Below are 20,666 nucleotides of genomic sequence, written 5' to 3' on the forward strand. Positions count from 1 at the left end.
CAACTGTAGGACATGTCTGACCTTTTTTTTTTTTTTTCTTTTTGTCCCTCTTGCTCTTTTGCCGTAGAACCGAGGGATCTACATGTTCCGTATCAACAACGAGCAGGTGATCGATGCAACTTTAACAGGTGGCCCAGCCCGGTAAGTGTTTGTTTGTGCATGGCTACCTTGTTTTAAACCCTTATTTTATGTTTTTTTCTTCCCCCAAATTGATTTTATTTTACCCCATTTCCCTTCTCCTCACTAGCTATGTCAACCATTCCTGTGCACCCAACTGTGTTGCTGAGGTTGTAACGTTTGACAAAGAAGACAAGATTATCATCATCTCCAGCCGAAGGATTCCTAAAGGAGAGGAGGTGCAGTGTGATAAATAAACAGCCTTCATTGTACTACTACTATATCTGCAGCCTTTAACTGTCTCTCTCCTAATTCCAGCTGACGTACGACTACCAGTTTGATTTTGAGGACGATCAGCACAAGATCCCTTGCCACTGCGGAGCCTGGAATTGCCGAAAATGGATGAACTAACCAGAAAGCAGAAAGATGGAAAATTCCCTCTTGCTGGTACCAGAACACTCCTGCGCCAAAGCCTATGAAAATCCTACATCGCCAGTGCATAAGCTGTTCATAAAGATATGGAGGAAGGCTGGCCTCCGCTATTAAAAGACTAAAGTGTTACCTGTAGCCAAAGGTTTGAAGAGCATTAATCAATAAAAGCAGCCGACCACCATTCATCAGCAGAAGCTTGATGGTGGGACTAACTTTCGTGTTTGGAGTAGTTGAATCACCCTTTCCTCAGCCAAATCCCTCCTCTTCCCCATCCCCCACTTCAAACCCTCCCAACTATTCTGGTCTCAATAAGCTTACAGTGGCTGGAAAATGATCCTCACCATCTACCAAAACATTCTGACCCTCTGATATCAGTACTCGTAGTGCAGAGCTCATCTGGAGCTTCGACAAAAAAAAAGCCATTAAAAATGTTAAGAATGAACTAAGGACACTTTTTTTTTTTTTTTTTTTTAAATGTTTTAAGTCGGACCTATTTCCTGTCCCGCCTGACCACACCTCCCCCCCTTACCTCCCAGACAAGGCACTTTCCCATCAATGACTCATAACGACAACATGGATATTGGCTAGCTAGACAATCTTGATGTGGCTCTGTGTGAGAACTACATGTGATCGATGGAGAGAGGAAAAAGAAAAGAGGAGAAAAAAGTAAGTTAATATAAAAAATTTAAGATACTATTGATCTGTGGCTTCAGTCGCACCAGATGTTCTGACTGTGTGGAGTCCCATGGTGGGTTAGTTGGACCCAGTCTACCTCACTGATTTAGCGAGAAGTGACTGCTTTGTATAAAAACTGTTAACTGCTACTGTGGAAATACTCCGGGGGGTTGGGGAGGGGGCGCGATGGTGATTTTTGGGGGTGGGAGGGTTGTTTTTATGGGCTTAGCCTTCTCGGACAAGCAGGGAATCTTAAGCAGCAGGTTTGCTCTATCTACTCTATGCTGATGATGATTTACAATAATGAGCCAACATAATTATTATTCATGAATTATTTATACAAATGAACTATATGACAGTTTTGATAAGATATTGCATTAAAGTCACAATCAGAAGCTTAGTGGGTGTTCTGTATGCCACCAAATCATCCTGGATATTGATGTAGCTTTTGCTTTTGTGTTCTTATTTATGCATCTCAAAAAAAATCCTGCTATTAGCTGTGTGAAAGCACAATAACATACACATTTATTTTTTCTGAGTTGCTTAAGACAGTAAGAGTTTGAGTGAATGGCTCAAGGATCACGCAGGTCCAAAATTAACCAAGTACCCATTAGCTGGTTGTTTCACACCTGAAAGTTCCACTTGTTTGGAAAAAAAAAAGGAGCCAGCAGATGCATGACTACTGTCCCCATTCAGTGTTTTTTTTTTTTTTTTTTTTTTTTTTTTTTTCTTTAATTCTTTTTTTGTTTGTTTTTTACTCCCCAACAAGTCAACCTTAAACTTTAATCATGCCTCTTCCTCTCTCTGTATTATTTAATGGACTGTTGTTAAACTTTTACTGTAGTAAGTCTTCCTCCGCCTGAGTACAGCCTGCAGTGTTTCTACTTCCCCTGTAGTGTGCTTTTTCTAGTGCTGGTACTGTCTCCTCGAGGCTGAACTGATGGCAGGGAAAGACTTATTGGAAAAAAGGGCATTTGTTTTCATTTCTGTGTAAGAATAACGAGAAAAAAAAGTCTTTAAAGGGAGCTTTACTAAAACTCCACCTTCCCATACTACTTTGGTTCCTCCTTCCCTTAACCTAAGACCTCACATGATTTTAAAAATGCAAAGTTGTAAAAACTGTAAATATACTATATGCATTGAGGGAGGGGGGGACAACAGCTCTTTATCCAGCCCCTTTGTAATCAAAGTCAAAAGTGTAGAAAAATAAAATTGGAAAAAAAAATCAACCACTGGATATCATTTTAACAAAGATAAAGCTGTACATAAATATAAATATATGTAAAATGGCAAACTAATATCTTTATGTATATGAACCAGAGTGTTTTGCATTTACTTGTTTTTTCTATTAGTGTTTTTTGCTATAAGCTTTCAGGTGAGTTTGTTAAAAATAGATGTGAGGAAAATGTCCGGGATTCTCTATTCGGACACGACGAGAAGCCGAGGTGATAACGGGGCTGTTTGGATTCACGCAGAGAGTCGTTAATTAGACATGGAAAAATCACTTCTTGCATAAAGCAGTACAATGGTGCATAGCATTTGTATTTATGTAATATTGTTCATGTTTATTTTTTTTCTTTTTATTTATGCTACTGCTTGTTGATTTACCAAAACCTCCCCCTTTAATCGGTCAAAATTGGATTCATATAGTCTTGAATGGACAAATCTTGAATTCCCTAGAATATTGTTAGTGTTTTGCTTTTTCTTTTTTTTTTTCCTTTAATATCTTCCCTATAGAAGTGAATGTGTTGGTTAACATTGTGAAATGGTTACTTGGCCTGATGTATGTTATGATGTAATAATCAAAGTTAATCCCATACTTAACCTGGTAATGAATTGCACTCTCGTAGTATAACAGAAACTTTCTCTGAAGTGGTAGATATTGATCAAGTATCCGAAGCAGTGATATATATATATACATATATATCTATATTTTTTGGTATGTTTCTATTCCAAGGGAAGAACACGAGACATTATGCCGCTCACTGGATTTCCGCCTGAATAATTTTTAACTTCTCTGAAACTTAATTTAAGTTCTCTGCATATCTTATAATTTAATAAAGGTTGCTCATAATTTGATTTTTTTTTTCTTTTTAACCTCACGTACTTTAAAATACAAAAAAAAAAGATGTTGCATCTGTACAGCAGAGATACTTTTAGGGAATATGAATAAATATAATGATCATTTTTATTGTATGTGGCATGTTTTATATGGATATTATTTTGAATTGTACATATTTTTTTCAGGACGCCAGAGGTTGCATCTCTTTATATACTGGTTTTCCACTTCCTTTCCCCTTCATCTTATTTCTTTGTCTGCTTTTGTTTCTTGTAAAGGAAAAATAAAATGCATTTTAAATATGTGCTCATTTTCTATTGTCAGCACATGACCACAAAGCTTGATACTTGGGTCAACCGATGGTTATATGAACCGTTTTTACTCGTGGTGGTCCTACTGGTCAGTAAAGGGATGCCTTACTATTCTATGCATGAACCAAGAAAATCCACTAAATTATTCTGGGAAAACATAGCTTTCACATGGCACTCGTGCAAACCATAGGATGATGCCAAAAAGCAGAGTAAGAGCACTCCCATCATGGTTATAATTCTTAAATTGGTCATTTGTAGAGTAGTGTGATTTTAGATTTGAAGTTCCAAACAAAAACCTCTAAAATAAACATGTTTTATTGCTTAAAAATCTAAATTATATTCGCATACAGGCCAACAGAAAGTAAACAAGTTGTGCCATTGTCCTTGTCAGCGGATAAGGTCTGTGAGCTGTGTGCTTTTAGCTGGTAGGATTGAAAGAGTGAATTAAATAACCAGGTTCCTGGAACCAGTATATGCAGAAGAGCATCTCTGAAAGCACAGCAGATGGGCTACAGCAGCAGCAGACCACACTGGGTGTCGCTCCTGTCAGCTAAGGAAAGGAAACCGAAGCTAGAATCAGCTTAGCAAAACTGGAAAATCATTGCCCAGTCTGATAAGTCCTAAGTAAAAAAATAATAGAAAATCCAACATCCACATCAACATAATGACTGAGATAAAAACACTGGCATGGGCCAGCGGTACCCCCTCAGCTTCCTACTAGATAGGAAGCTTTTTATGGCTGTGGGGGGGAAAATGCAAGTCACGCCATAATATGCCCCCCGCCCCCAAACAATATAACAAATTTATAATGTAAGATGGGTAAATATTGCTTTTCTGTAAAACTACCAGGTAATTAAAATACTACTTACAATTATTTACTCCATGCAGTACTTATTACTTAAGCACTACTTAAATGTACTTCCACTGTAATTGTTTCCTATAAGAACCTGAGATGTTACCAGTCATTGTAGTGCACCTAACTAAGTATTTGTATGTAAATATAGTTATATTGTAATTTATAATTCCCCATCAGTGTATTTTGGCTTTAGTCACAAGCCATATTTTAAAATATTAACTTCTTTATGAAGAAAAAAAACAAAAACAAAAACAAGAGAAAACCGAACATCTTAAATGAGCACTGGCCAAAGTCACAGATAAGAAAAAGAGGATTTTATTGTATATCATCTATATACACCTTTGAACTAATTCTGAAAAGATCTGCACAATATTATTTTTTATTACCTATGAACAGGATGTCTGATGGTCATATACCCATGGCAACAAACCAAACATGGACAGGAGTGTTTTGACAATTTTGGTTCAACTGACAGCAGTCTCCCACTTCCCCTCCCTTCTCTTTTATTCACTTCCCGCTGCCTGCTGAACTTCTACCCATGTTAACAGTAGCAGCAACATTTCTGGGGTACACAACCAACGACACAAACAAAAAAAAAACCAAAACAAAATAAAAAACAACAACAAAAAGCACACAGGAAATGGTGGTGGTGGTGGTAGGGGGGGGGGGGGGGGGGAACAAAAACAAACAAACAAAAAAACCCAACATCACTTAAGTTTATCTACCTCAATGCAGAGGACCCAGTGTTTGAGACAGCATGCAAAAAATGGATACCAACATGACACATGGATTCTGGATCAAGTGATGGCGTAACTAACGTTAACTAATCGCCCTTGTGGACATAACAGTGCAGAGCCCGATGGTGACAAATGTCAGTGTAATACTTTCATAGTCTCGTCTGGAGACAGACTCACAAAGGCAGACGTAGAATGAAAACATGCAGTTTCTCTTTACAGCATGTCAGTCTTTGACAGTAAGACTCCCAACTACATTTTACATCTAACCATATGTTCCCTGTGCGCGAACTGTCAGCAATCGTCTGGATTTCTGAATAAACTGCCAGTGGCAGTATCAGAATAGTAAGGTTTACAAGAAGCTCCTAAGTATTCCAGTGTCATTGAGAAAGATGTCACCCCAGAAGACGTATGTAGAAACAGATCTGCATTACTGGGCTCTTGAAAGAGCTCAACAAGCAATTGCAATAGTTGTGTTTATATAGATTTAAATTAAAAAAACAAAATTAAAAAAAAGTAAAAAAAATAAGGAAGTTGCAGCAAAATGGCCTGGGATCAGTAGTACCACCAAATTACCATGAGAGGAGCAAGTGAAATACAAATTCCAGCAGATATCGCAATCCTTTCCTCGGACAGTCAGAAACCATAGACGGATCAAACAGACGCGTGAAAGTACCATCCAATTAAAATCACTGTTCAAATGTCACACTGGAGCTTGTGGCATAAAAGGAAAAAAATAAAACAAAATGCATGTTGTATATACAAATCATATGTACCCATCATCAGTAGTGTCTAATGTTAAAGCCAGAAGAAAAAACACCCATCATGATCTTTTACACAAAAAATATATATATATTTAAAAAAGAAAAGATTTTTTTCATTGCCTTTTCATACGCCTCTTATTTGCACCGTGTGTACTACGTCTTCACCTGTCACCGCCAGAGGGTTATGGCTGCATTCATTTTTCAAACAGCATCTTTACTTAAAAAAAAAAAAAAAAAAAAAAAAAAAAAAAAAAAAAAAAAAAAAAAAAAAGAAGAAGAAGAAATTAAATTTAAAAAAAAATGAATGCAATAACCCACGACTGAAGACTTTGACTGAACTACGACATTTAATTTTGTGGTTTGTCACATCTCATCTCACAGTGTTCATCATTATGTAGTAAAAACTATGAACAAATAAATAAAACCATCCCAAGAAAAAAAAAAAGAAAGTAAATTCAACATTATCCCTGCCACATTTCAAACTAAACGCCAGGACTGGACCGCATCTGCTATGTGACACCTGCCCGGTCTCACATGTGATGAGGAAGCTACAGTTGAGTGCAACTAATTTGTGTTTGAAGAATATTCAAGTGAGGGAATAAAACGAGGGAAAAAAAAAAAAAAAAAAAAAAAGCACAATCCAGCTGTTCATGCTTAATTACCACATGTCCAATAACTGATTTTCTCTAATGAACTACAGCCTACACCAGTAGACATTGTAGTGTCTTGGGAACATGCTAGTAGTCCAGACACCTTTTACACACATACACACACACACACACACACACACACACACACACACGACTATAAAAAACAGTGCTTCAGCCTCTTTCCCCTCCTTACAGCGACAGAATATGATGTTGTATGGCCAACACAATGGAAAGTTATGTGTAATCGTTCCTAAACTTGAAGCCCACAACATGCCCGACTCTTCTGGACGACTTTAGTCCATCGATGGACAATTTCAGAGGGGTTAAAAGGGAAAAAAAAGAAAACAGATGATCAAAAACAGAAGATTCTTCTCACTGTACAAGAGTTCTACTTCCTGCCATGGGAGATGAAAAAAGAAAGGTTGAGTGTGATGATATTAACAGTGGTAGTGCTGTAGTGTTGTGGCCCATGGAGAAGGGAGTCAGAGGGAAGGAGGAAGAGACGTGAGGAGCTAAAGGGAGGCAGGGGAAGGGAGAGAAAAGTCAGGAGGAGGAGGAGAAGGGGTGATTCTCAGTAGTTTTGGCTAAAAAGGTGAGGTAGGCCTTGTCACAACTTGGAGTGTGGCTTTAAAACTGGCAGGGTTTTCATTTGCAGTCTGTCTTTAGTGTTTCTTTCCTATGGGAGTGTTGTCTGGTTGTGCGTCTCCAGAGTGTCTTTCTGCCGCCTGTACGCTCACATCTTCACGTCCTCCTCCACGCTGAGCTGAGACAAAGTCTTCTTGATGCGCAGAGCTGTCAGTCTGGCTGCTCCGTTGGCATACCAGCACTCCCTCATGATCTTCCCCATCACGCGCAGTGACTGTGCAGCAAAAGGACAAAAGTGTTACAACATGACTTATAGCCACAGACATTTGAATGAGTCACGAAACGTGATCTGTGCTTTTCAAACCAGCCTCTGTGTGTGAGAAAAATCCACCTGTCAGAGTTTAAAGTATACTTTAAGACAGACCTGTGCACCTACATCAGGGACATTAAATGTTGATTACTGAGCCTTGCACTAAGGCAATAACAGACTGTTGGACTGGCTCAATTATTTTGTATATTGAGGGCACCACTGCTAAGAATAGGGGTACACTTTATGTAAAACGCTGTTTTTCTGTTTTGTTTTTTTAAGTGAAAATAAATCCAAAAATGAACTGATTTATCCAAGTTTTGCTTTATTTGCTGGTAGCCAGCTCAGGGACATCATGAACCCAAAATTTTAACAATGGACGACTGAGTAGATAAAACTATTTTAATCCTCCCCCCACAACACTGACTCAGAAGTTGGCAGTCTACCTTTGTACTTGTAGACCAGAACATCTTGTACTGCCAAACTAATACGGCCCAACTGGTTCCATATACTGCCATTGGACATATTTTTAGAAACCACAAGTGCAGCTGTTCATATACATGGTGTGAAATACCTCATAGCTCTGCCACCAATTGGGCACATTGGGCCTCAGTTTCTGGTCACACACCACCTTCCTCATTTCTTCTATGGACGGGTCAGAGGGCACAAGGTCATAGTAGGGTAGCTGGTACTCCTCATGAATACCTATAGTACATGACAGAGAAGCATTTTCAGTCTCAGATTGCATGTTTCTGTTTATTTGACCAATTGTAGCATATTTATTTATATTGTGCTCTTACCTCCTGTGTTGCAGCGACGCGCAATCTCCCAATACACCAGGCCCAGTGCATAAATGTCAGCACACTTGAAGGAGTCAAAGTGTTTCATGTTTATGGATTCGTCCAGGACTTCTGGAGCCATATACCTGAGGGTGGACACACACAGCATGAACAACAACTTTAGCACCACTAATAGAAACTGAAGTAAGATAACAGCCTGCCAACAAGTCTCAAACTTTCATTCTTTGTAATGCCCACTAGGGGGCGATACCTATGGCTGCAAAAAAAGATTTCTGGTCCTCAGTATATGAGAAAAAACAGTCCTCACGCTTCGCCCCAGTAAACACTTTCCTGATCACCTTCTGCCCTCAGTGACTCGTTTCTGGTCATGTTGAATTTTGCAATATGCCAAGTTGTTGGCCAATGAGCATGCAGTTTCACAGTCAGCTCTCCTCACTAATTGAGGATGCAGTTTAAGATCACCAAGACAGCCACTGAGAAAACTCACATCTTAAGGCTTTAAAACAGGACTTGGCAAACCACTGTGTGGTCATTGTAGCTACTGCCATCTTTTACACTCTACATCACAGTACATCTATCTCACTCAAAGTTCTACCATGGTCTCCCATTTCTGTGGTGCAGCGTATAACAGGGTATTACATCCAAGAGTGACTAGAATTATGAAAAAGTCAGAAAACTAAAATCCAGCTTTTCAAAGTTTTTACTTTCTGATATTCAAAGTATTAGAAGAAAAAAAAAGAAAGAAAGTTGTCAGATGTATTCTTTAAGGCCTCAGGGAAGACCTGTAAAATCCCCTGCGCGCTTTATCTACTTGAGTGCTGATAAGTATGGAAACATTTACCTCTTAGTGCCCACGCGCTGATTCGGTGCAATATCGATCGTGTCTGTGATAGACTCATGGCGGACTGCCAGACCAAGGTCAGCTATAGCACACGTGCCGTTCTTCTTAACCAGAATATTTTTGGACTTGAGGTCACGGTGAGCAATGCCAGGTTTACCTGCACGAGGACCAACACAACAGCATTACACTTGCATCAAGAACATGCTCGCCCTTTACATATAACATATCCACTCTACAAACATGAAAGTCCCACCCTGAGTGCCTAGGATCTCCATGTGTAGGTGTGCCAAGCCGCTGGCAGCTGATAGAGCCAATTTGATCATCCCCTCAATGGTGACAGAGTAGCGATTCAGGTAGTCAAAAAGTGAGCCATGCTCATGATAGTCTGACACCAGCCAGAGTTGAGTCCAAGTGCCGTTGTCTGAAAGGGAACAAATTAATAACATCAATCAAATAATCTACTCTACTTACAGCAGCGAGCTTGTAAAACATTTTATTTTGAAAAGGCCTAAACTTTTACTGTTGAGGGTTGTTTAAAGCAGTCTTCTTGTATTGTTCGTTTTATTTAACAAAAAAAAAAAAAAAAGAAAGAAAAAAAAAGCCAAATGTGAACGATTCCAGTCTTCATATAGCCAACAGCTGTCCTCACCTTTGTTGTCTGCTGCAATAAATCCTAGGATATTTTCATGCCGTAACATGATTGTCTGGTAGATTTCAGCCTCTCTGAACCAGGAGCGCTCCTCTCTGGATGAGAAGATTTTCACTGCTACATCGCCTCCCCTCCACTTCCCGCGCCACACCTCCCCAAAGCGACCTTTTCCTATTATTTCCTGCAGCACAATAGTCCTGGCCACAGTCCGCTGCACAAACAGGGGCAAACCTGCAGAGGGGGAAACAGACAGGCAACAAATCAACAAGAGTTCCCTTATAAGTATCCTCACACTGTTATGGTGAATGTTGCTCATTTGGGCATACTGATATATCTAAGGACGTATGGAAGCTACTGCTCTTGCATACTGACCAGAGCCTGATCCAGAGGTGGACATGTCGTAGATTAGGTCCTGGAGCGTCTTATCCTTGGCCAAGTATAGATGGTCACAGGAGGGATCTTCTACCTCCAGCCTTTGTCTGTGGCTGTAGGCCCTCTGGTGATACTGGAACAGGAACACCCCGACCATCAGCAACACACAGAGCAGGAACACGGGCCCTGCAATCACTGCCACCAGCTCCACTGGCCCCCAGTTGCTCACTTGGGTTGACCATTCACCCCCTTTGGTTGGGACTAAGAAGACAAAACAAAACAAAAGAAAAGGGTTAAAAAAAAAACAAAAAAACAACAACAACAACAAATAAAAAAAATAAATAAATAAAAATAAATAAACAGTCACAATTGAACTGAAACAGCTCTAAAGTATTTAATGAGGTCTCACCTGGGACTTTCAGGTCAATACTGTTGCAGTAATCTACATAGCAGCAGTGAGTATTGAAGAAACCTTCAGCACTCAAACAGTAGAACGGTTGCCCAGGGGGGACCAGGCTGTCCTGGTTGATGCAGACACGTACGTGTTCCTCCTTCCCATTGACATAATAAGTTGAAGCCATGCAGGCACCGTCTGTCTCGCACTCATAGCCAGTCTTCTCACAGTTTGTGCAGTTGCAACGTAAAGCTGAGAGAGAGAAAAAGAAAAGAAGTTTATCACCATGAGGTTACAGAGTCCTCGAGTTCACTTCTCCATTGTGCCCAGCAGGGGGCAAGCATACACCACTGTTTCAATACAAAATGTAATGAGTGTCCCTTTCAATTGTGGGCATATTATGACGTGCAGACACAGATCCTTAGTGTTCAGCAGAAGCAGCCAGACGGCCCTGGCGGCCCTGAAATCAGATCCTTCACTGCAGATGAACCCAGACACGCAGGGTGGAGACAGTCCTGCCCATTGGGACAGACAAAGTGAAACTCAACAAGGGGAGAGGGCTCCTGCCAAATCCCCAATGCAGCATTCTGCTCCATTCCTCTCCTGTCTTTTTCACATCGACACCGAGAGCCGCCACTGTTTCAGCTAATGAGACCAGAGTTTTATTAAACACAGCACACTTCTACGCAGGAACCTATTAAAAGGTGACACACTGGAACTCCTGCCGCTGTCATAATAAAACTATGGTGGTCCATATACACGCAAACAAATGAGGTCAGTGCCTGCCACATCTAAAACAGAACCAGTACTGGTTGAGCAATCCAGAGAGCAAGAAACTGAAAACTGATTAGATTTGGAGTGAAATGTAATTTCGAGTCATACCACACATGCTTCTCATTTAGAGCAAGGCCAGCACATTAAGTTTCTTCTAAGGTTTACTCCTACCACAGCGCACAGCAGGGCATGGCATAGTTAGTTGGTTGTAGGAATGTGGAGCCGTTTTTATTTTTGGTTGTTCATTTTACACAGGAAAACCCAAAATGAAAAAAGTACTGTCAACACTACCGTGGGTGAGGCCAGACAAAGGCTGGACCACTTGAGACTAATCACTGTGGAATTAACAAAGACAAGACCACTATACCCTAAAACAACACAGGAGGAGACACAAAGAGAAGAGGAATTTCAATCCGTATTCTTCTTCAAAAAGAGGCTCAACATTGGTCGGACAGCTGACAATGCCTAGCCTAGAGGAAAGAAAGACGTTGAGAGTGGCAAAATTCCACTAATCCTCTGTGTCTTATACTAAAGGGCTTCTTTGACCAGATGAGCTCAGTGATCTTCTCTTTTTGAACCAACGAAGAGGTCGGACAAAAGGTGTCAGCAGATTCCAGCAAATTAACCAACTAGCAGAGTAGTTGCTTAATATGGTTTGGATAAATAAAAAAAGAAAAAAAATTCAATGAGTGATATACTTATTGCAACATCTGCATGTAACATCCAAGTGGCCTAAACCACAAACCGTGGTGTCATAGGAGTGGTTTCTCCTGAACTCTTGAAGGTTTATTTCTGCGTGGGAGCATTTTTTGCATGTAGCGTGTACGCTGATGTGTCTATGCTTGTTCACTGAGTAGTAACTGGAAATGTGGAACACTTGAAGCAGAGTTTCAGTAATATTTCACATCTGGTTAGTGTTTGTGTGTGCGTGCGTGCATGTCTTGTTCTTGAGGAGGTGAGTGGGAAAGTGACAGGAACTCAATGCTGAGTGTGTCCAAATTTCACTCAAGTTCGCATGCAGATGGAATTTCCTGCAGATTACACAGAGGTAAAGCAGGCTGGGCCTGATAAAAAGAGAAAAACAAGCCCTTTGCCACATCAGGCTAATGCGTGGCAAATAGTTTAACAAAATAAAACCGATGACAGGAGTCATGGCTGTAGGTTTAAATGCAGGATGACACATTACTTCCATCAACATTCAGACAACCTGAAACACCTCTTTCCACCAGGACCATCTCTCCTTCATGTCTACCGTTTATGGCTTTTCAGTAAAGCATATCAAATTTTTACCAAGTGAATCCAGACAAGAGCCATTTTCATCAATACGTTCTCAAAAGCATGAGCAGCATTTAAAAGGAAATACACACACAGCACATTTTAAGACAAAGCGCCTCCTCACCACACTTAGGATTGTAAACCAGACCGAATCGCCTCACAAAACTCAAATTGAAGGCTATAAAAGTTTTTTTCATGACAAACATATTGCACCAATACACGATAATGAGCTAACAGGAGTGATCTGACAAGAACACGGTGATCTGAAATGAAAAGGCACATTCATCACTGGAGAGTCTGTGTGTGGTAAGACAGATGGCACACAGACACACAGACAGAAGCTCAGGAAGGAAACCAAACATGGCTGAAAACACACACATTTGCTTCTCAACTCTACCATGGATGGTTTGCGGCCTACCAAGAGTTTGGTTTGTGGGAAGTCCTCCCTTTCATTTAGGGCTACCTTATGACTATACCATGTGTAGCCCGCTTCCACGCTGAGAAGCAAAAACATTATGTGTGTTCAGCACAGCAAAAACATGAGAGGATATTTATTATTAACTTGATGGTGATTGATTCACAAGTTTAGATAAAATGATCTGATGTTTCATTACTGACTAATGCTTTTATCTAAATGAAAACATCCTGTAAGTTGAATGCCCTGTGACTACAATGTATAACATTTATGCAATCAGCAAACAGGCTTAGGCGATATAAAAATCTGTCAACCAGCCGTAAGCGGTTCTACTGGTGACTGTGTAATATTTATCGATATGTGCATGATGAAAAAACAACAAAAACAAAAAAAAAACAACAACACAGACAAAAAAAACACAAAACAAAAAAACAAAACAAATAAAAGTCATAAGCAGAAAGCCCTAGATGAAGCAATTAGGTGGAGGACATTTCTCTCACATCCTCTTAATAATGAACAAGCTGCTGGGAAAAAACACGCGTCACTAAACCATACGGGCACACGTACAGTTATTGATTTAGTTTTCAAATGTAATTTATACCAACTGGACAGCAAACATTAAAACACACTCAAATGTCACCTCTGCTTTCTGAAAAACTGAAAGAGGGACACGAATGTGCAAAATATGGGCCGACTCAACTCATTAGTACAAGCTTTGAAACCTGCTTTACAGGTTCTTTATCTGCCAAGTTAGATCCTCATGGAGGCAGACCACGAAAATAGAATAGTAAAAAAATGGCCTTCAAATTCACTCCAAAAGAACAAACTGCTCAAGAATTCAGCCAACACTCACCCGCCAATATATTCATCTAACTGCTAAATCACAGCCCCAAACAAAACTTTGCAAAAGATGGCACAAGGTAGCGGTTAAAAAAAACAAAACAAACAACAACAACCAAAAAAACCCATCCAAAAAACCGAGATGAACATCAGGCAATATGGAGTTCTGCTACTTAACTAATTCAAACAAAAAACATTTATCCCAATGCTGTGTTGTTTACACAGCGCTCTGCATATCTCAATAAATTCAGAGCCAAAGTGTTACAAAGTCAGACTTGCAGGAATATTACCAAGCCTAAATACACTTGGATCTGAGGAAAAGGCCGTGTGTGTGAAGTTTGAGTGAACTCTGCTCTTGTATCCACATAATTGGTGGTCTTTACACTGGTCCTTTGTGTGGAGATTAAGGCGACATGAGGAGGGATTGGACTGGCCCTACATGAACAAAGACTGGAGTGGGGGGTGTGCACTTTTGCGTGGGGGGATGGGTGGCATACAGGGGACAGCAGAGTGGGGTTACCAGTAACAACCCCGATGTTTGGGGGAGCTGCTCTGGGCCAGACAGGATGGGGGTTGGTCCCCATTTGGGAAGGACAATACAGAGGGGGAGGGGGCAAACAGGGCTCACGGGGCCCCCCAGCTGCGATTGAGGTCTGCCCAAGTGACCAGCTGCGACTGTCATTAAAACCCAGTCTAGACTTTAACTTATGGGAGGGAGCAGAAAAGGGAACACATGACAAAAACAGGGAGAGCAGAGCCTAAATGCAATCCCTTTGAGCCGTTAGCACGGAGTTCCAATCATTCCGTTCGTGTTGAGACAGGAAATGGAGAACACAGTCAGGAAAACATTATTAAAACATTGTTGCCATAATTTGGCGGTCCTATGAACCTAACGAAATAAAACACAGAACAGCCCCATTCCACAGAACTTTACCCATAAACCACGATGACAGCGTTCAGCAGATGCATGCGCCGTTCAGACCGACTTGGTGGAAACAATGCTCTCAAAACACGAGTGAAGTTCTGTGTACGATAACATAAAGACATTGGAAAATACTGTAAATGTGCTTGGCGTAGGGCGGCAGGTTACACAAACACTGTGGGTTTCTGGGGGCTCAGACAGACAATCAGCACGTGTGCGTGTATGGGGAGGGGAGAACCATTACCAAAATGCACTGGCTGAAATTAGATCCATACAGATACCAGACTGAGAGCTGATCAAGACAAGCAGACGCCACCAGACAGTGTGAGTGCAACACACATACACAGGCTAACATACACATGCACACACCACAACTGTGTCCTAATCAATGCTAGGGGAAGGAGGAAAGTCATTACCTTTGTCTGCATCTCAGGGTCAGATTACTGATCTGATTCTAAAGTAAAGTCTCTGGGGCCGAGGCTGCTTCTACCATGTCTACCAACCACCAGCCTGAGGCTACATCCCTTCCTGTCTTGTCTGTTGTTCTGATCGGGTTCAAAAGCACACGAGTGTGAGCACAGGTTCACTTTGGATTTGCAGACACTCAGATTCTCAAACTGATTTCTAAAATATACCATGGTAATATGAGTCAGTGCCATTTGAAGCTGCTTGAAACCCATCCTGGATGTTTGCAGAAGTGTAGTTTTTTTTCTCTTCGGTTACAATTATTTGTTAAACACAAACACAGTTTTCTTACAGACCAACAACTCTGAAAACTGGCACCAAATACACTGCAGACACTTACACACTTATTTTTAGTTTGCTTGTGTTTAGCCTTGATGTCAAGTTCTTCCTGTTAAAAAGGGAGTTTTTCCCCTGTCCCACCATTGCCACGTGTCTGATCATAAAGGGCAGTTTCATCGTCCAAGCTTTTTTTTTTCCCCTGGGGGATTTTTGTAGGGTTTCACTTTAAAATATTAAGCACCTTGAGGTAAACTGTTGTTGTGATCTGGTGTTACATAAATAAAACTGAAGTGACACACTGAAAACTAAAGCTAATTTATTTCCAAAACTCCTTGATTCTGCTGTAATTTGTATTTTCATTGCATGAACAACTGAGAAGAATGATCAGAATGACTAATTTATATTTATATATATATATATATATATATATATATATATATATATATATATATATATATATATATATATATATATATATATATATATATATATATATATATATATATATATATATATATATATTTATTTATTTTTTTTTTCACATATGGCAAGAACCATCAAAAAAATTATTAATTTTAGTTATGTCACTCTCTTCATTGTGAAAAAAGACAGATTAAGTTATTTTGCAGATAATCCTTAAGCTAATAATATTGTGAAACCAAAATAAAAACAGCCCAGACAAAATGCAACGTTGATCCGAGAACACCACGAGGATTTGGCATAAATCCAGTAGTTACCTTTAAAGCTCAAAAAAAGCAACTACTTTGCATATTCACACACTTACTCATAACAAATTTTCGCTCTGTTTAAGCTACCAACACTATCTGAGCCCAGGAAAGAAAATAGGGTTAAATGGTATTTGAAGAGCTAGTTAGAGAAGGCACTCTCACTGGATTCCAAAAGCAAAAGTTTTAAAAACAGCCCTACCCTGGATCACACCAATCAAAGTAAATCATTGTCACCGAAGTATTAGAGAAAACTTGACAAGTAGACTGCATACCTTCTAGCAGAAAATTACAAGGCAGTGCGGGTCTGATCTAAATTCCAACAGCAGTCAGAAAAAACGAAAAACAAATCAAACGCGTCTACAAAGAGACATGCAATGGAGGAAGCTGTCGAGTTTAGCTCTATAGACATAAATTAATGTAACTATCAAGTCTGTGGAAGCACGGTGACAAATCACAGATCTTATGTCTGTGTGCCACAGAAACAAATGCAGGTTCATGAACAATATGCAAAAACTCTTTAAACAAAGACTAGTACTTTAGAGTAAATTGAAGAGAAGAGGACAGCCAAGAAGTTGGCTGGCTCTAAAGTGATAGTAATTTCTTGCGGTCTAGCATCAGTAATGGAGGAGCCGGGTCAGTCCGGGGCTATGCTGTCTGCTGTAGCAATTAGGGCTCTCTGCCTCCGGGCCAACGGAGGTCATTAACAACACTGGTCATTATGGAAGGAAAACTAGACCACCCCGGACCTGACCTGACCCTGACTGGCTCAGTGCCACATTATGGAAATTGTTAGTAAACACAAATTGCAAAGGAGGTGGTGTCTGAGCCAGGAAGCAACCAGAAATTTTATACAGAGGATGTGATGCAACTTCATTTGATCACGATATAGCTGCAGGGATCTGGCAGACAATACAACTATCTAGAACAGGTTTAAACAACTGCTACACACTGAGGGAGAAGGACACCCCCTTTCAAAACACCCAAAAAACAAAAAACACGTTCTACTTTTCAAACTCAATCTTGCTTGAAATCCAAATGTCCATCTCCCCTCCCCTGTCCGCACAGTCTTCGCTTTACGGGCTTACACCTTGGAACCCATAAAGTTTCAACCTCTCTGTACATTCTCCTGGCTCTAATCTAATGGGCAGGTATACACATGTTCCAAACTGACTAGCTCACACTGCCACCACCTGAACTCTTTCACATCAAATTTGACATTAAACAAGCACCTGCACCGTTTACCCCTGTACAGTGAGTTCCCTGTTCAAACTGAAAGGAAGGCATGTTTTAGTTTCAAGCCACAACCACACGCCACAGACACGCAACGTTATCCATTAATCTGAGTGCACCTGAACAGGTCTACCTTACATCTTAATGAGCACTACGGCCTTTTTCCATAAGAGCAGCAGACCGACAACACTCTACTATCTAATTCTGAAACCTATATACTTGCATAAATGCATAGGCATGCGTGCAATTACAATGTGTTGATGTAAGCCACTGTGAATCATGCCGTTGCCTGCTGTGCATCTCAGTTGCTCATAATGAGAAGGGGGGAAAAAAAATCCTTCTAAATACACTCATGTTCGGTCACTATGCTGCAGTCAGAAAACTCTGATCTAATGCATTCTGTTATTCACACATAGGCCACTAATGTTCATTTATTTATTTAACACATTCAATGTGTTAAATAAATGATGGAAAGAACATTATACGCTCTATTTGCCTCCTACTGGATATCATACTTCAGATGGTATACCTCACTGGATGCATGATATCCAAATCTCACACGTATTGCAAATAGATAATGTGGTTCTATCCATCAATGTTGTATGTGTAAAATAAATGAAGAAACATTAATAAGCCATGTCTGAATGACAGACGGCGGTCATTTTAACAGACAGACAGCAGGGTTATGCATCCATGACTAAAGAGTGGAAAAGAGGCACATCAGGAAACGACAATGGTCTGGCAGGCCTGGTGATTGTATGTTGAAGAGCTTCCAAAGGTGAGTTCAGAGGTCAAGAGATAGCAGGAGCTCATCTATCCAAAGGCCTTCCTCTAACCTAGAGATAAAAAAACAAACAAAAAAAACAACCCAAACTAAAGCTTTCTTCACCACCCTGTTAGAAGTAAGTGAATGAAAGCAGAAACGGGACCACAGACAACAAAGTACAGATTAAATTCTGACAAAGCAGCAGGCTTTTATATAAGCGAGATGGAGAATGTAGAGAGAAGGGGAGGGACGCGCCCTACCTAGCGGCACTGTGGTTGACAGTGCCCATATCACATTGCTACTTTGTTCAATTCACCCAGTCTGACTGCGTCACGCAGACATGTAATGCCCATAACACCAGTGACTCCTAATCCTCGTGAAGTCAACAACACGTGACAGATTCAAACCTGTGAGTAAAGCATATTCTCACAAAAACATACTCGTGCAGGCCTGGAATCTGCTCCAGCGAAGCAGCTTTCAGGTTTGTCTGGTTTCAGCGTGTGCATGGTGTAATCCATTACATAGGGAGAAAGCAGCTCATGATAGACTCGTGGCCCCCCTTGCATGACAGACCCTGCCAGATGGACAGACCCATTATCACTGTGTGTGTCTGCACCAGTCACAGACCCACCCCCAACTCTCCCCCTCACACATCTCTGTTAATGTTGGTGTAACCCAGGCAAACAAACTGGCCACTCAGGTGTGACAATTTTCCCAGCATGCCGTGTTGAACTGATCAACCTTAGTGTACTGCGCCCTTATCTAAACTAGTGGGGGAGGAACAGTTTTTATGATTCTCGGAAGGATGACTCAATTGTTTAGCACAGTACACTTTAATGGATAACAAATGAAGCCAAGATAATTTTTTTCCCCCTGGCACACGGATCATTTTAATAATAAGTGTATCCAGTGAGTGGCAAGTTGAAACAAAGGTGCAAAACTCAAAGGAAGAGAACAGAGTTTTTCATAAAACAAGACATGCTTGTGTCTAACCTACTAAAGCATAATGAAAGTGAAGGGACGTTTGGAGCAAACTTAAAGGTGAGTAGATGCGCTGAGGGGCCAAACGCTCTGTGCTTTGGCTGAATATTTGGTGATGTACTGTGTGTGCTGTTACATATATTGATATATTGTGATGTGGTGCTGTTGTGTGAAGCTGGGCATCAGCTGCTCCAGCAGATGGGGAGGAATCGGACTGAAGAAGGACCATAACTGGCGCCTCAAAAGACCCCACTTGCCACATTTCCATCACAATGAACCCAGACTTCAACTCTGACTTCTGTCTGGGATGGCTGAATGTACGGCTGCTGTCGCCCTATGCCAGCATTCACTTTCTGCTGTGCAGGAAGGAAAGGGGGGGTGGGGGTCCACTAAGCACCCTTTTCACTCTTTACAAATGGAAAGCGATGGCAGAGCTGCCAGTGTTTACCCTCAGAAAACACATTTCATGCACAAAGTAGGTTAGGCCTTCATTCAGAGGCTCCTTTCTGCTCCTTCCAGCGTGGAAACCAGTCCTCACAACATGTGACGAAACTGTAACTGACCACATTACGCAAATTCAACCAGCCAGCTATCATTATACGATGTCCCCAAGCAAAACAGCGATAAGCAGTCACAAGCCAAAAAGACACTATTTTGTAAATAAGTTAGCATAACAGCCACACAAGAGATTAACCTCAGCATCAACAGCACCATGTAGACTACTATTCCGTGCTTGGGTTGTTCATACGGAATAATAAAAACATATTTATATCAGTTTCGTATCCATTTAATAACACAGATTTATCAACATTATTTAACTTTAGCTAGCAGACGTTAGCTGGCGCTTCGGAACAGACAGCCCCACCATGTTGTTGTTGTTGTGGTGGTGGTTGGTTTCGCTGCTCGTGTTCAACAACAGCTCAATTGAATTTGTCAGCGGATAAAAGCCAAAAATATCGATAAATCATCAAACACGGCACGGCAGCCGGTTCAACCAAACAGCAGCCGTGGTTTTGAGGTCGACGCTAACAAGACACGGCTAGCCAAATCCGCGATAGAGAGCGCCATGACGATTAGCGACAACAGGCGATGCCCAGTCCAGGAAAACACATCGAGACAAAAGCCGGAGAGGTGCTCGGATGAAACTTACCATTACCGACGGCCACCAGCCCGAGCAGGGCCAGCAGCGTTGGGGCAATTTGTTTTAGAGCCATTTCTTCATAACTCCCATCTCTCCCGCGATGAAATGCGTCGTAAGTGTGTCGTTATCAACACGACCAGACCTGAAACACAACCACAGTCCAACCGCACACCACCACCGCCAGATACTAGCCAGCCTGCCAGCCAGCCGAGTGACGTGTTTAAAGGGGTGTGTACGTGCGAGTTTAAAGGGGAGGGCTGAGGGCTGCACGTCCCCCTCTGCCCCTGAGGTCAAGGCTGTGTGT

The 20,666-nt window shown here is 41.0% G+C and overlaps 2 protein-coding genes across 3 annotated transcripts in view; one reads left to right on the forward strand and one right to left on the reverse strand.

Moving 5' to 3' along the window:
* Positions 1–3,585, forward strand: part of kmt2d (lysine (K)-specific methyltransferase 2D) — a 32,703-nt gene extending 29,118 nt beyond the window's left edge. For both annotated transcript variants that reach the window (XM_063464226.1, XM_063464227.1), the window contains exons 53-55: positions 68–141; positions 248–356; positions 436–3,585. In XM_063464226.1, the coding sequence (XP_063320296.1) occupies positions 68–141; positions 248–356; positions 436–528 (276 nt within the window). In that variant the 3' untranslated portion in view covers positions 529–3,585. The remainder of the gene's footprint in view (positions 1–67; positions 142–247; positions 357–435) is intronic.
* Positions 3,586–6,200: 2,615 nt separating this feature from the next.
* Positions 6,201–20,547, reverse strand: acvr1ba (activin A receptor type 1Ba). The gene is made up of 9 exons (XM_063463764.1): positions 20,372–20,547; positions 10,562–10,798; positions 10,153–10,413; positions 9,781–10,011; positions 9,385–9,552; positions 9,132–9,288; positions 8,291–8,415; positions 8,065–8,195; positions 6,201–7,457 (listed from the first exon to the last, which is right to left on the reverse strand). The coding sequence occupies exons 1-9, from the start codon at positions 20,433–20,435 to the stop codon at positions 7,332–7,334; spliced, it is 1,500 nt and encodes a 499-aa protein (XP_063319834.1). The 5' UTR covers positions 20,436–20,547; the 3' UTR covers positions 6,201–7,331.
* Between the last annotated feature and the right edge of the window lie 119 nt (positions 20,548–20,666).

The sequence above is a fragment of the Pelmatolapia mariae genome, linkage group LG20 (genome assembly GCF_036321145.2).
Source record: "Pelmatolapia mariae isolate MD_Pm_ZW linkage group LG20, Pm_UMD_F_2, whole genome shotgun sequence".
Lineage (NCBI taxonomy): Eukaryota > Metazoa > Chordata > Actinopteri > Cichliformes > Cichlidae > Pelmatolapia > Pelmatolapia mariae.

What these genes read in the sequence shown, in the direction of transcription:
- acvr1ba (XM_063463764.1), bottom strand. Translation starts at nt 20,435, where the DNA reads ATGGCTCTAAAACAAATTGCCCCAACGCTGCTGGCCCTGCTCGGGCTG. An exon ending in CACCTCTGGATCAGGCTCTG is followed by an intron (nt 10,012 to 10,152) that starts GTCAGTATGCAA and finishes CCCCCTCTGCAG; the next exon opens with GTTTGCCCCTGTTTGTGCAG. An exon ending in CAGCGCGTGGGCACTAAGAG is followed by an intron (nt 8,416 to 9,131) that starts GTAAATGTTTCC and finishes GTCCACCCTCAG; the next exon opens with GTATATGGCTCCAGAAGTCC.